General features: G+C 44.2%; 1 protein-coding gene across 1 annotated transcript in view; it reads right to left on the bottom strand.

The window, feature by feature from the left end:
- Nucleotides 1-10,250, bottom strand: part of LOC311232629 (uncharacterized protein) — a gene marked incomplete at both ends in the record, with an annotated part of 30,735 nt that extends 20,485 nt beyond the window's left edge. The window contains one exon of the mRNA XM_084319489.1: nucleotides 10,125-10,250. Within this exon, the coding sequence (XP_084175615.1) occupies nucleotides 10,125-10,250 (126 nt within the window). The remainder of the gene's footprint in view (nucleotides 1-10,124) is intronic.
- Nucleotides 10,251-16,326: the final 6,076 nt, after the last annotated feature.

Raw genomic sequence — 16,326 nt, 5'->3', positions numbered from 1 at the left:
TGTGGGTGGGTCTTCACTGGGGGTGTTTTCACTGGAGATGGTTGTCTTTAGTGCAGTCTCTTTGATTTTGGAGAAGTTTTTTACAAAGGGGGTTATGTTGCCCTGGACCATTACTGTTCCTGTATTGTAGAAGTGTACAACCATTTGGTTCTCATCTGTCTCTATCTCCAGTGTACGTGAGGACTTATTTCCCCTCTTTGTTGCAGTGGGATGGTGGTCTAGTGTTGCAACTTGCCATGCCGTGACGTTTTCAGTGTGGAAAATTAGGTTGGATATGTGTCCAGAGCTTTCCCGGTCTGCAAAAAGTATGTCTGGATTTGCTATTAAATATTCTTCCTTGAAATGTTTCTTATCTGCGCCCTTTGTGCCCTCTGGGTAGGGGACTGCAGGGAGCTTTGAATGTGCTTGGTCTGCATTAGCATTTGCATTTGAATCAGGGGGGCTGTGTGGCCCTGTTTCCATTGTTCCAAGAGTTCAAGAGCTTCACACCTCCTGGTTGTCTGCCAAGGTGTCTGGTTCAAACCAAGATTTCTATCCAGTTTATAATTGTAGATGTTTTAGCTAAAATGTCTAACTAAAATGTCAGTATTATTCAGTTTTTGGTAGGCCTCTTATTTTTTTTTTTTTTTATTGGTCTTTTTCCCCCTCCATTTTCCTCCGATTTTCTCCCATCCCAATGTTAGTCGTATGCCAATTCCCAGTCCCTTCCTGATCGCTGCGCACTTACCCCCCACAGTCAGATCATCTGGGAGAGTGGAGGCTACCACGTGCTTCCTCCGACACACGTCCAGCCAATCACCGCTTCTTTTCACCTGGCAGCGCGGATTCTCATTGAGAGGGCGTATCGTGTGGGAGGACCACACTATCCCCCTCACGTCCAATCCGCGCTTAGCAGGCGCCCCGACCGAACTGTAGGAGTCGCTGTTTACAACGACCCGGACCCACCCCGCCAGCTTCTCCCACCCTCTGATACAGCCAATTGTATCAGTGCAGACGGCCAGCCAAGCTGGGTGACAACCCCGGAGCTGTGAGCTGGATTCGAACAGGCGAATCGAGCTCACAGCTCCGGGCTGGTGACGAACGCAATCTCCGCTCGGCCACCTAACCGCCTATTTGGTAGGCCTCTTATAGTAACTTACTCTGTTATGACTCTGTTATGACTCCAACAAACAAACAAAGCCTAAGTCCACTAGAAGTTGGTATAGTTTTTTTTTTTTTTTTTTTTTTTGTCTCCTTGTAGAGATATCCAGGTTTTGGTTTGTGATGTAGACCTCTCAGTCCAGTGATATTTACTTCTTTATGACTCCAACAAAGCACTGTTCCACTCGAAATTGGTATAATCCTCTTTAGTTCCTTGTAGGGATTGTCTGGGTTTATTCCTGATTGAGTGTCTTTTTTCTTTTTCTCCAGTTTTTTTCCAGTTTTCAGCCTAAAATTAGGAGGGTTCTAGGAGCTCCTAGGAACACAACCTCTCTCCTGGACTCTCTCTCTCTCTCTCTCTCTCTCTCTCTCTCTCTCTCTTCTCTCTCTCTCTCTCTCTCTCTCTCTCTCTCTCTCTCTTCTCTCTCTCTCTCAATTGAATTGAAATTCAATTCAATTCAAATGGGCTTTATTGACATGGGATCATACGTTTACATTGCCAAACCCAAACAAAACAAAACAATCAAATCAGAAGAAAATCAGTACATTACAGAAGGATTTTTTTGTATGATTGACAGTCTTATGGTGGTTGTATTCCGTGGATGTCCTTTTCTTGTCATAGTAGCTCACAAATCTTGATGCTGTGTTTTCACATTGTTGTATTGGCTCCCAGTAGGTGATGGGAGTTTGTGTTATTTATTTCCATGTTTTCAAAGTCTCTCTCTCATTCTCTTTCTCTTCTCTCTCATTCTCTTTCTCTCTTTTCTGTGTGTCTCACTTTCTCTCTCTCTTCATCATCCTCACTGTCCATCTCTCTCTCTTCCTCTCCCCTCTGTCTGTGTGTCTCTCTCCTCTCTCTCTCTCTCTCTATCTATCTCTCTCTCTCTCTCTCTCTCTGCATCTCTCTCTCTCTCCCTCCATCTCTCTCCCTCCCTCCCTCTCTCTCTCCATCTCTCTCCCTCCCTCCCCTCCTCTCTCTCTCTCTCTCTCTTCTCTCTCTCTCTCTCTCTCTCTCTCTCTCTCTCTCTCTCTCTCTCTCTCTCTCTCTCTCTCCTCTCTCTCGCCCTCCCTTCATCTCTCTCCATCTCTCTCCTCCCTCTCTCTCTGCATCTTTCTCTCTCCCTCCATCTCTCTCTCCATCTCTCTCCCTCCTCCCTCTCTCTCTCCATCTCTCCCTCTCTCCCCTCTCTCTCTCCATCTCTCTCCCACCTCTCTCTCTCTCTGCATCTCTCTCCATCCTCCCTCTCTCTCCATCTTTCTCCCTCCCTCTCTCTCTGCATCTCTCTCTCTCCCTCCCTCTCTCTCTCTCTGCATCTCTCTCTCTCCCTCCCTCTCTCTCTCTCTGCATCTCTCTCTCTCCTCTCAATCTCTCTCATCTCTCCCTCCCCCTCTCTCTCTCTGCATCTCTCTCTCTCTCTCTCTCTCTCTCTCCCTCCCTCTCTCTCTCTCTCTCTCTCCTCCCTCCCTCCCTCTCTCTATCTCTCTCCCTCTCTCTCTCTCTCTCCCTCCCTCCCTCCTCCCTCCTCTCTCTCTCTCTCTCTCTCTCTCTCTCTCTCTCTCTCTCTCTCTCTCTCTTCTCTCTCTCTCTCTCTCTCTCTCTCTCTCTCTCCTCTCTCTCTCTCTCTCTCTTTGAATGCTCCCGAGACAGTAATTCAGCAGCTCTGAGTGTAATCCCCCGGCCGTGCAGTTCCTTAAATAACTTTAACCTTAAAACGTTACGGTTATTTATTACTCACGTTATTTAAGTTTCACGTCTCACGCCGGACGTCCGCCCCTCGCTCTTTGAACCCTTTCAGGGCTGCTGATTTACTGACTAGTCTTGGGAGACTGTGGAAGAGGTAGACTGAGAGACTACGGCAGCCAGGCAGGCAGGCACTGTGTGCTACAATATGAGCCCAAGAACTAGGCATTCAATCCTGGCATTCAATACAAGGGAAGAGAGGAATTAATTTGACTGTTTATTTTTCTCATATTTTTATATTCAGATTACATTTTATAGTTTACACTGTTTATTTTTTCTCTATCTTTATATTCAGATCACATTTTATTGCCTATACTTATGTCTTTCTTCTTTTTACCCTGCCCGCACGCGTGAATATTAAAGGCAACCAACTTGTGTTCGGCTTTTCTCTGATTGCCGCGACCCCCCCGCCCCCACTCGCAGGCAAGCGGCAGTCGTCCCACGTCCCAAATGAAATCCAAGGAGCAAGCGAGCGGCAGCGCGGGCAACCAACTTGTGTACCAACGCACTTGTGTTGGGCTGCTGTTCCAACGCACTTGTGTTGAGCTGCTGTTCCAACCAACTTGTGTTCAGCTGCGGTAGCAGTGGAGCGCTATGAAATGCGCTGAACTAGAAAGCATAACGTTATTATGTTTCGCGTTTTTAACAACCAACTACCAGATTCACTCGTACCAGATTCACTCGTGTATAAACAAAGCCCATACAGTTATGAAATGCGCTGAACTAGAAAGCATAACGTTATTATGTTTCGCGTTTTTAACAACCAACTACCAGATTCACTCGTACCAGATTCACTCGTGTATAAACAAAGCCCATACAGTTATGAAATGCGCTGAACTAGAAAGCATAACGTTATTATGTTTCGCGTTTTTAACACCAACTACCAGATTCACTCGTCACTGTACATCACCTCTGAAGTATAAACAAAGCCCATACAGTTATGAAATGCGCTGAACTAGAAAGCGTAACGTTATTATGTTTCGCGTTTTTAACAACCAACTACCAGATTCACTCGTCACTGTACATCACTTCAGCTCCAGCAGCAGCACCGTTGTAGGAAGCCCTTCAATGACAGCGCTCTCATATTTTGCGAATGCATAAACTATATCTTAAATTATGGCTATGTGTCTAATATGGCTGTCGCTTATCAATGACTTCGCGACAGCCATATTAGACACATCGCCATAATTAAGATATAGTTTATGCATTCGCAAATATGAGAGCTCTGTCATTGAAGTGGGTGGTGGCACTACAGTAGCGATTTTTATTGTTTTGTCATGACCAAACATAATCCCAACATAGATAGGAGGTGTACTGTATGTCAAATGTCGGTCATGTGGTGGAAGAGTTTAGTACAGTCACACAACAGAACACCAGTGTTTCTAGTAGATATGTTTATTAATATAAATAAACACCTCTGTCTGAACTGGTTCGACCAGCGCGTTGTTCGACCAGCGCTTCTGCCGCGTCTCTCAGCGGAAAAGGGCGTGTGCTAGGGCGGTCACGTGGCCGTGTGGCCAATCAGAGAAACGCTGAACGAAAAGCTGAACACAAGTTGGTTGCCTTTAATATTCACGCTGCCCGCACCTGTACCACCCCTCCCCCTCCCCCGTGCTGCTAAGATCCCAGAGGGGATCAATAAAGGAATATCAATCAAAAAGAAAAACGTACCAAACAGATCTGAGGAAGTCGATAGGAAAACCGCTGAAAAGACACATAACATCCCTTTTCACTAATCACGAAGGAGGTACGAGAAAGGAAGGAACAGAGAGAGTAAAGAAACAGAGGTGAAGAGAGAGAGTCTTGGCTCTCTTCACAGCTGGCTTGCTGCCGGGGCTACGGAGAGATAAAGCACCGGTTAGATTAGAGTGTGTTCTTAACCCCGGGTCGTAACACAAGTCCTGCAAACAAGGTTTGATATCTCCCCGTTGCTATGTTGCATGAATAAAGGTATTATCATTTTATGATGGAGGATGAAGGAGGGTGTCTTAGTTTTCCTTCGACATGACGGAGAGCTCCTCGGCCTGTTGCTGCATGTCAGGCACGTCCATCAAGGGAAGAGGAGGCACACACAACCCAGGCCTCCCTCCTCTCTCGCTATCACTGCCCTCCAGTGGCCACGTGGGTGTACTGCAGCCTCGTTCAGTCGAGTCCTAGGGGCCTGGCCTGTTCAACAATGAACCGAGGCGCTCTGCCGTCCCTTTGGTCTTTGGACACTGAAAGCTCCTTATCTCTTGTTAAAGTCCCGATACGGAATTTATAGTCTGTTTGTCTTCTAAGAGGAGAGCGATGCAGTCCCCTGCATAGTGTTTATTGAGACAGTAGGAAAGCTGAGAGGGCGACAGATTAGGGAGACAGGGGAGAGAAGGATCCCAGGTCAGCAGAGGTAAGAGTAGTTTCTTTGGTGGTGGCCTTAAGGGATAGTTCAGATTTTTGGAACCATGGCCCTATTTGCTGCTTACCAATGATTTTGTTGCTTGGTAGAATCCTCTGGTCCTCATATGGCGGCTAACTACTCACACACACCAGTGCAAAGTCAACGGGGTCAAACTCCTGTCCGTACAAGCTGACGAACCTTCAACTGAAATCTACTTTGTGTGCAGTGGAGTAGATTTGAACTGTCCCCAGTCAGACTTTTTTCCAATCCAATGAATTAAAACAACTGTGACTGTACAATGAGGTGCATCATATTGCAATTATGCAATGAGGCTTTAAATGTAATCATTCATTTTTGTTTAAATATAGTCGATTCAAGTCTTTTTGGAGACCATTCACAATCAACTTAGAACATACTTGGTTCTTCATCAGCTGAAGGATTCAGTTGGCACGTCAAAATAAAGTACAATGTACTGTATCTTTAGTGTTGGATACAGAGACACTGGATCCCTGCACCGCTGTTTGAAACTAGAGATGTTTTTTTATTTTTTATTATTACATCTTTTAAATTTGTAACAGGTAACAACTAGGGCTATCAATCGATTAAACTTGACAGCCCTAGGAAACAACACATTTACATTTTACATTTAGTCATTTAGCTGACGCTTTTAATCCAAAGCGACTTACAAGTTTTGTACAACAAGTCATCAGGAAGGGCACAACTCTATCAGCTGAGTAACAATGTTCATCAAAGTGTTGAGTGCTACAGTGTAGGTTAGTATATTAGGACAAGTGCATATACATATAACACATAACACACAAGGACATATCAAGCGACAAACAAGACCCCGGCAAAGGCACCCCGTTGCCCCCTGTTGTAGGCATGCCCACCACAAGCGGCCGTGAGCACAAGCCACGGGTCTCCAGAAGACACACCGTTCACCGGCCTGCAAATAACACACCCTAATGTCTCCAAGGGCTGCAGGTCAAGGCTGTTAGTAGGCTCTGCTTGACCTACAGCCCTTGGAGATGGTGTGTTTGTTGTGGTGCTCCGACCCTCCCACCACCTTTACCAGACAATGAAGCTTCCTCTAAACTCAATATTGGTTCACTTTGTTTCAGGCTTTGTTTTATTTGTCACATATATATTAAGGTACATTATAGTGACATTCTTGGTTCTGTATGAGCCTCCTGACACTATACAAAATATACAATATACAAAACTAAAATGTACAAAATGCTCAATTTAAAATTAGGTAGAAGAGGTAGTGCAAATCTTAGAATAAATAGATAAAATCATGTTTAACACACACACACACACACACACACACACACACACACACACACACACACACACACACACACACACACACACACACACACACACACACACACCCCCTTACATATAAACACAGAAACACACATACACAGACATACAAGTGCACAGACACACACACACACACACACACACACACACACACACACACACACACACACACACACACACACACACACACACACACACACACACACACACACACACACACACACACACACACACACACAAACGCACACACACACACAATGTTTAAAAAGTTTCTTAAAGTGATTTGGGGGGTTTTGTGTTGAGATTGTAAACAACATTCAAGCATGTGTAACTAGTTATTGTAGAGGTAATATCTTCTCCTCAAAACGAACCCAGTGCAGCGCGTTATGGCCTGTGATCGTTTAATTGATTTAATGTAAATGATTAGACGGGTTGGAGCGACACCTGAACACCTCCCTTCTGGGCTCGCCAGCGGAACAAACCCGACGCCTGACCCTCTGGAGGACCAGCATGTGTTCCTGGAAGTGTCACATCATCGCAGCCTCTTTATGAGTCTGTTCTGCTGTGTTTGCTGCTGTGGGGTCATTTTGATAGATCTGACCTGTGACCTCTGTGACCCCAGTGGTCGGTGTGGTCTGGTCTCAGGTGGTCCGTCTGTTAAACTGTAGGAAACACGGCACTCTCTGCTCTCTGGTGTGTGTGTGTGTGTGTGTGTCTCTGTGCATGTGTGTGTATGTGTGTGTGTGTCTCTGCATGCATGTGTCTCTCTGTGTGTGCATGTGTGTGTGTGCATGTGTGTGTGTGTATGTATGTGTGTGTCTCTGTTTCAAGTTTCAAGTTTCTTTAATAGTTGTCATACAGAAGTACAGAATACTTTCATACAAAATGCTTCTTACTGTTACGCTCCAGAGACTGTGCTAGACAAGATAGTATCAAATAACATAGTATAGCATGTAATTTAGAAGTAGAAAATGAGGTCACAGTGTTCAGTATAGACATATGTACAATGTTCGATGCAGAATAGACGTAACTGAGTTACCATATAATATACAATACTATGCAGTGTACTAATGTACAGTACTATATAGTGCAAAGCAGAAATGGGATGAGGTACAATTTAGGTACAATTTACAGTAAGGTGTACGAGTTGTAGTGCAATCCTTCATCAATAAATATAAAGTGTGGGGAGTGGGTGCTACAGTGTGTTTGTTTAAAGTGGGTGTGTGCTATAAAGTGTGTGGAGTGGGTGCTACAGTGTGTTTGTTTAAAGTGAGTGTGTGCGTGTGGATGTGTGTGCTATGTGCCTTTGATGGTTGTTGTTGTGTAGTGTTCATTGTTCGTTTAGCAGCCTGATGGCCTGGGGATAGAAGCTTCTTCTGAGTCTTTCTGTGCTCGCCTTGAGACTCCGGTATCGCTTGCCTGACCGCAGCAGTTCAAAGAGGCAGTTGTTCGGGTGACTGGAGTCTTTAATGATTCTCTTAGCCTTGCCCCTGCAACGCTTGTTGTAAATGTTCTGGAGGGTGGGGAGCCCCCCTCCAATTGTGCGTTCGGCTGAACGTGTCACTCTTTGTAGTCTGCTTCGGTCTTGTGCAGTGCTATTCCCAAACCAGGAGGTGATGTTGCCAGTCAGGATGCTCTCTATTGTACATGAGTAGAAGTTCTTAAAGATCTTCTGACTGACTTGGAACTTCCTTAGGCGCCTGAGGAAGTAGAGGCGTTGTCGTGCCTTCTTCACAACACTGTCAATGTGTGTGGTCCATGTCAAGTCCTCGGATATGTAGGCTCCGAGGTACTTAAAGCTGTTGACTCTCTCAACCGGTGCCCCGTCGATGCTGAGGGGGCTGTAGTCCTTGACCCCCGACCTCCTGAAGTCCACAATCATCTCCTTTGTTTTGCTGACGTTCAGGGAGAGGCTGTTTTCCTGGCACCATCCCGCCAGGACCTTGACCTCTTCCAGGTAGGCCCTCTCGTCGTTGGCAGAGATCAGGCCCACCACCACTGTGTCGTCAGCAAATTTGATGATTGTATTGCTACTCCTGTGTGTGCATGTGTGTGTGAGTGTCTCTCTCTCTGTGCATGTGTGTGTGTGCGTCTCTCTCTCTCTGTGTGCATGTGTGTGTGTGTGTGTGTGTCTCTCTCTTTCTCTATCTCCATCTCTCTCTTTCCCCCTCTCTCTCTCTCTCTCTCTCTCTCTCTCTCTCTCTCTCTCTCTCTCTCTCTCTCTCTCTCTCTCTCTCTCTCTCTCTCTCTCTCTCTCTCTGTACATGTGTGTGTGTCTCTCTCTCTCTCTGTGTGTGTGTGTGTGTGTCTCTCTCTCTCTCGTGTGTGTGTGTGTCTCTGTGTGTGTGTGTGTGTGTTAGTCTGTAGAGTTAATCTGCTGGCGCCGTTTGGGACTGAAACTCTGGAGACCATTACCCTGGAAGAACGATGAAAAGAGCCTGTAAAACACTTTGATCTGAGTTTTACACACACACACACACACACACACACACACACACACACACACACACACACACACACACACACACACACACACACACACACACACACACACACACACACGCATGCACGCACACACACACGCACGCACGCACGCACACACACACACACACACTCCAGATGAAGACGTAGCAGAGCAGACATCATGACTATAATGAAGGTCAAGTGTATTAATAGAGAAGAACATCGTTTTTACTGGAGCCGTGGTTAAGGTTATGGTTAGGGTTATGGTTGTGGTTATGTTTATGGTTAAGGTTAGCATTAGGGTTAGGGTTAGGGAATGAATGTAAGTCTATGGAATGTTCTGACAACTCATGAAAACATGGCTATGTGTGTGTGCATGTGTGTGCATGTGTGAATGAATGAATGAATGAAAACTTTATTTAACAGATTGCAGAATGGGTACAATACAGTACGGCTCAATACATACAATTGTTAAGGGGATGCAGACCAGAGAAAGACGTTTGTCTTGTTTCCATCAGGGTCCCCCATTTTCAATTCATATAGACATTTATGACATACACAACATACATGACATTTATGGCATAGGGACATATAGGTATTTAGTACTGATACATTTGTGACATAAGCGGTATTCAAATATACAGTACTGTTACCCCTAGATCCTGACAGAGTATATACATATGATGGGGAGGGGACTGTACATTAGGAGGGGGTGGGTGGGTGGGAGGGAAATATACATACGGCGGGGAGGGAATATATACATGCGGTGGGGAGGAGACTGTCTATTAGGAGGTGGTGGGGGTTTTGGGCATTTACGGTGGCCAGTTTCGAATTGCAGCCTCCCGTAGGTGCTCTTTAAGAGCGGTTTTGAATGTGGGCAGGGATTCACATTCCTTTACAGCTTTGGGTAGGGCGTTCCACATTGTTGTGGCATAATTGCGAAACGTGTTTAGTCCCTTGTTTGAGCCGAATCTGGGTTTAACATGAGTGTGTGTGTGTGTGTGTGCGTGCCCTTTGTGTGTTTGTGTGATTCTTTTGCATTTTCAATGAAGATCCTTGAGACAGCTTGTCCATTACTCCATTCAGAGACAAACAGCCCGGGGATCGAGTCTTGGCTGCGTTCAGATCCCAGTCAGCACGTTCCCTCTTCAGATCCCAGTCAGCACGTTCCCTCTTCAGATCCCTTCCACTGAGGGGATACATGAGTGATACATGGGGGCAGCGGTGGCCTAAAGGTTAGAGAAGCGGGTTTGTGACCTGAAGGTCGCCGGTTCGATCCCCCGGACCGGCAGAAAAAATCTGGGCTGGGGAAGTGAATGAATAACTCTCTCCCATTCCCTTAACACCAACCGCTGAAGTGCCCTTGAGCAAGGCACTAAACCCCCAACTGCTCCAGTGGAGTTGCTCAGTGGCCAATGGTGTCAACTGTGGTTGTACTCGGCAGCTCCCAGGTGTGAATGGAACTGTGTGAATGTGAAGCAGGGCGTTCCTGAAAAAGAGCATCTGTGCTCAGCGAACCTACCCTGGGTAAATAAAGGTTAAACAAAAAAAGATAATAATAATAATAATTACTTGTTCCTGATGTACAACGATGCTTCTGGTTCTCTGTGAGGATATAAGGGTGAAGGAACATCACTAGTTGAAATCAAATGACCCTTAGATCTAATTATATCCTCAGAAACAACAATATCAGGGATATTACGGTATGTCCTTTGTGTGAACGCCATAACTCCAATCGTTTGTATTACAACCTTCTCAAATTTGTGAACATTCATGGCCCCTAGAGAAAGAACCCTATTGATTTTGATGACCCCATGACCTTTCTCATTTCTCCTCTGGGCACTTTGTCTGTAGGTGTCATCATGGTTGTCACAGAGAAATTGTCACAGAGCTGTCGAACGCAGGGCTGAAGATATCTATATCATATCCATAATCATTCCTATATGTTTTTTATGTCTCTTTCACATACATCTAGAGTATTTCTGAATATATCTTATGTCTGGAATGTCCAATAGTGAACACCTTCTTACACAAGAGGTTAAAGGTCTGTTAGTTTACTGTTAATTGTCTCCTGATTATAATATCAGATATCAATGAAGTATTCCTTTCGTATATCAAATAAGACATCCTCGATAGAAAACCATCATTCACATCTGAGTCTGTGTCTCGTCTGCCCCAGCTGTCTTCTGTTAGCCTTGGTTCCCTCATTACGTATTCAAGTTTCATCCCCGTCGTCAGTTGTCGTCCAGTCATTGTCTCAATGTTACGTGTGTCTCTGTTCTCTGCATGCCTGAACTGACCTCATTAAATATTCTGGGTACCGTTCACATTTGAACCGATACTGGTACCTGTGAATCGATACCTGTACCCAACGGTACCTTATTTCTGTACTTTAGTCTCTAAAAATGTAACCTACCTACCTCATTTGTAAAAAAAATCAAAACTTCTAAATATTTATTAGCATTATTATTTATTTAGAACAATTTGTTAAATATATAATATATAATATTGCAGCGAGCGTTGTAAAGTGAATCAAGTCAAATCCTAGGTAAGCGTGTATTGTGCGCGTGAACGTTGACGTGAACGCGTGGCACACTTCATAGGTTTCGTTTTGCGGTAAACGAAATGTTGACGTCATCGGACTTAAATAGTTTTTTAAGAATTTACAGTACCAAAATGTAGCCTACTGTGATCTCACGTGAATCGGTACTCGGTAGTACCGACACGATTCGGTCGGTACCCTTAAAAGTACCGGATTCGGTACCCATCCCTGGTCCTCTTGGGTATGTCTGTAGACGTGGTGGCTTGAGAAGCCTGTCGGGCGGGAATATTTTGTTTGATTTCTGCGATAATGGGTAACCAGGTCGCGTCTATTCTTTTACCAACTAACTTGCATTTTTCCGCGATCTGATTGGCCACTGACGTTTCTGGTCATGTGACATGTGCGCCAATCGCGTGACGCCTGTTTCTGCGCCTATTTCCGCCTCTAACAGCCTGCAAACTACCTAACGCCTAGTTATATCACTGGTTAAGCTTAGGCGACTCTTTCGAAGTTGGTTAAGGTTAGAGTTTGGAATCAGGGCTGGTGTTCTATCGCCCTGCTCTAAGACAAACTCTAACCTTAACCAACTTCGAAAGAGTGCCTAAGCTTAACCAGTGATAGAAAGAGGCGTCACACGATTGGCGCAGATGTCACATGACCAGAAACGTCAGTGGCCAAATAGATCGCGGAAAAATGCAAGTTAGTTGGTAAAAGTATTGACGCAACCAGGTCGTGTGACTCCGTTTTCTGTACCCATGAGATGTCCTCAAAAGCATATCAAAGCTCTGTTAAAGTGGTAATCACAAGTTCCTCTAACGTGTCTCTTCAATGAATCTATCTACTAAAGTCTTAGGATCGTATAGTGGATCTCTATAGTATCTCTGCTGTTGTACTCACACGTTCTGTTCAATTGTCTTATAAATGATTTGGAGTCGGAGCCAGGCGCTAAAGGTACAAAGACAGTCTGGCCGTCGTTTATTGGAAGATCCACACAGCTTAAAGTTCTCGCCAACTTTTCTATTGTCTAAAAGCATCTGCAGCACGTCTCGATTGGATAGGTTTTCAGCGTAGGTTTTGGGGGTCGTCTCAAGATGATGCTCTCCGTGCGTCGACGTGGTCTGCTGGTCTCCGTGCGTTTTTTTCTCCATGTCTCAGATCTGTGGTAAATATAGGAATCACCCAAACCCCGCCCAGTGGTCGAGTCTCTGCCCCGTGATGTCACAGAACGGAGACTCCTGTACCTGTTCTAATTGGAACTGGGTTCCCTGACCAATAAGGAAGTGACATGACTATTTTCGGCTCGTTACAAGGTGACCTTACAGAGGGGATGTGAACTAGTTTCCTTTTCGAATGATTTACCCAAGTGTCCCTGAATTCGACCCTCATACAGATGGAAATATAGTACCCACCCAACCTAACAGTGGGTATTCCAGAAAGGTCTGTTTGGACTGCTTAGCTAAAGTAAACAGAACTCTGGTGCCGGCCTTCAGGCCTGACTTAAAGTTAAGTATTGGGCCCTCCATCCCACTTTGTTGTGTGGGGAAAGAGGTTTCATTTGTTTGCCATTTGATCTGTTCTTATTTTTATGGTACTCTGGGCTTTTTCCTATAGCTGCTAGGTGAAGGGTGAAAGGTTGCACTGTTAGCCTTTGACTGAATTCTCCTATGGCCTTTTCCAGAAACCGCTAGATGATTTTGATCCCTCCTGTAATGCTTATACGGGTCATTTTGATCAATTTAATTTACGACACCTCTTTTTATTTTGTCTGTCTGTGAGGGTACACTACACTTATTCGCTTTCCATCTTGAAAAGTCCCGCTAACTTGAATGAATGAATGAATGAATGAATGAATGAATGAATGAATGAATAAATGAATGAATGAATGAATGAATGAAAACTTTATTTAACAGATTGCAGAATGGGTACAATACAGTACGGCTCAATACATACAATTGTTAAGGGGATGCAGACCTGAGAAAGACGTTTGTCTTGTTTACATCAGGGTCCCCCATTTTCATTTCATATAGACATTTATGACATACACAACATACATGACATTTATGGCATAGGGACATATAGGTATTTAGTACTGATACATTTGTGACATAAGCGGTATTCAAATATACAGTACTGTTACCCCTAGATCCTGACAGAGTATATACACATGATGGGGAGGGGACTGTACATTAGGAGGGGGTGGGTGGGTGGGAGGGAAATATACATACGGCGGGGAGGAGACTGTCTATTAGGAGGTGGTGGGGGTTTTGGGCATTTACGGTGGCCAGTTTCGAATTGCAGCCTCCCGTAGGTGCTCTTTAAGAGCGGTTTTGAATGTGGGCAGGGATTCACATTCCTTTACAGCTTTGGGTAGGGCATTCCACATTGTTGTGGCATAATTGCGAAACGTGTTTAGTCCCTTGTTTGAGCCGAATCTGGGTTTAACATGATTTGTTGAGCTTCCTCTGGTGTAGTGGTTGTGGTATTCACTGACCTTTGGGAAGTATTTTGACATGTACATGGGCACCCCGGTCGTATAGTGTATCTTGTAGACCAGGCCCATTGCAAGTTGCTGTACTCTGTCGTCTACTTCTGAGTGCATCTTCTATTTATTCCAAACAAACTGCTGTTGCTGCCGGTGATGTAAAACACATCACTTCCTGTGTGGCAGACACTACCACACACTACTGTCTCGAACAGCAAATGTAGCAAATGCAAAAGTGTTCAGTTCACTATTGTCTGATATCAATCGGTGACAGAGAGTAGTAAAACAAACATGTATTCATATGAAAATGTTCCAAGATTATTACTTTAATATTTGAATCCTATATACGTACAGTAACCTTCGCTCCGCCAACACAAACCGCCTCCTTCCCCCCAGGACCAAGCTCCGCACCGTGGGGGCGACCGGGCCTTCTGCTCGGCTGCTCCTCGCCTGTGGAATGCCCTCCCTGACTACCTGAGAGCACCACAGACCACTGCTTCCTTTAACACATTCGGGGCCATTGGGAATGCGTCTAATAAATCTCTAGAGGACCGGCAAATGTAAACAGATGTGGGGCTGTTTGTAGAGCTAAATCTATACTTTATAGTATTGCTATCTGTCCATTCTCATTGTCAATTGGGACCATAAACCGTCCCTTCAAAATGTATTAAAGAAATAATTTTTTCATCAATACGTTCTCATTTTATAGCGCCGTGAATATAAGCGTTATACGGCATTTGGTCTAGTATATTTCCTGGGAGGCGAGATAAAGGGCTAACTACTAACGTTATATCCAATGGCATTTCCGTTATACAGATGCTACAGTTGAAACTCAAACTGCATATGATCGGCACGATCCTCAAGCATGTATGCATGAAAGGGGGGGGGGGGGGGCGGGGACGTAATTTCTTATTATTGATTACCAATAACCGTGTTCGTCTAAGTAGCCACATAGGCCGATCGTATCGTATCATAACAAGGCTCGATCGGCCTGTAATTTACGTGAAAGATCTTACCATGAGCCGGTTGGATCCCCCCGAACATTTCCCCGTTATCGATCGCCATCTGGTAGATCGATATGTCCATTGGCTGATGATAAATCCCCTTATTGCATAGTGAAATCCGCAATTCAAAACGTATCCCATGCAACAGACAATAGCTATTGCTTCAGATGAGTAGAAAACGACATTAGAGATCCAAAAAAAAAAAGACAACTTCTGCCACAGGGAACACTCTATTATCGCGATAGCGCCCCTAAGAGGATCTGGCCGGTATTGCACTTTCTCGAATTCAAAGAGTAGGGTACATCTGCAGTGCCACTCGGCGACCTTGAATAGGTTATTAAAATGGAATAAAAGCCAAAACAACTTGCCACGGATATATCCGTCCTTCTGTCCACAACGGATGGAATCGAAACACGGAGATCTCTGTGGTTGGGTGCCATTGTGTTAAAAGAGGACTTAAAACATACCTCTTCACGAAAGCCTTCTCTTAGTTTTAACCTTTTTATACATGTCTTGTATGTTTTATCCCTTTAAAAAATATATGGTTTTATGCCTTTTTTTTATTGCCTATGTTTTTTAAGTCTATGTTTTTACCCTGTAGCACTCTGAGATTTGGTTTCCAAATGTAGAGTGCACTATAAATCGAATTTATTATTATTATTATTATTATTATTATTATTATTATTATTATTATTATTATTACTATTATTATTATTATTGTTATTATTATTATTATTATTATTATTATTATTATTATATTATATTATTATTATTATTATTATTATTATTATTATTATTATTATTATTATTATTATTATTATTATTATTATTATTATTATTATTATTATTATTATTATTATTATTATTATTATTATTATTATTATTATATATGTGTGATGAATGATCTGTGAATTCTAACTAAAGTATTTAAAATGTGTGTGTTTGATACACAGGGAGACATCCAGCAGCTGTTGATCGCTGACGACCCCAGAGCGGCAGAGACCTACTGTCAGGACTTCATCCCCGACTGCCACGCCCCCCTGCCCTACGACAACATCCTGAGACCCGACCCAGTGGAGGTGAGTCACATAGCCACGCCCCCCTGCCCTACGACAACATCCTGAGACCCGACCCAGTAGAGGTGAGTCACATAGCCACGCCCCCCTGCCCTACGACAACATACTGAGACCCGACCCAGTGGAGGTGAGTCACATAGCCACGCCCCCCTGCCCTACGACAACATCCTAAGAC

Source organism: Notolepis coatsorum, assembly GCF_963971535.1.
Source record: "Notolepis coatsorum genome assembly, chromosome: 7".
Taxonomy (NCBI): domain Eukaryota; kingdom Metazoa; phylum Chordata; class Actinopteri; order Aulopiformes; family Paralepididae; genus Notolepis; species Notolepis coatsorum.
Note: the sequence above shows the minus strand (reverse complement) of the source record. Positions and strands in the feature narration are given on the sequence as shown.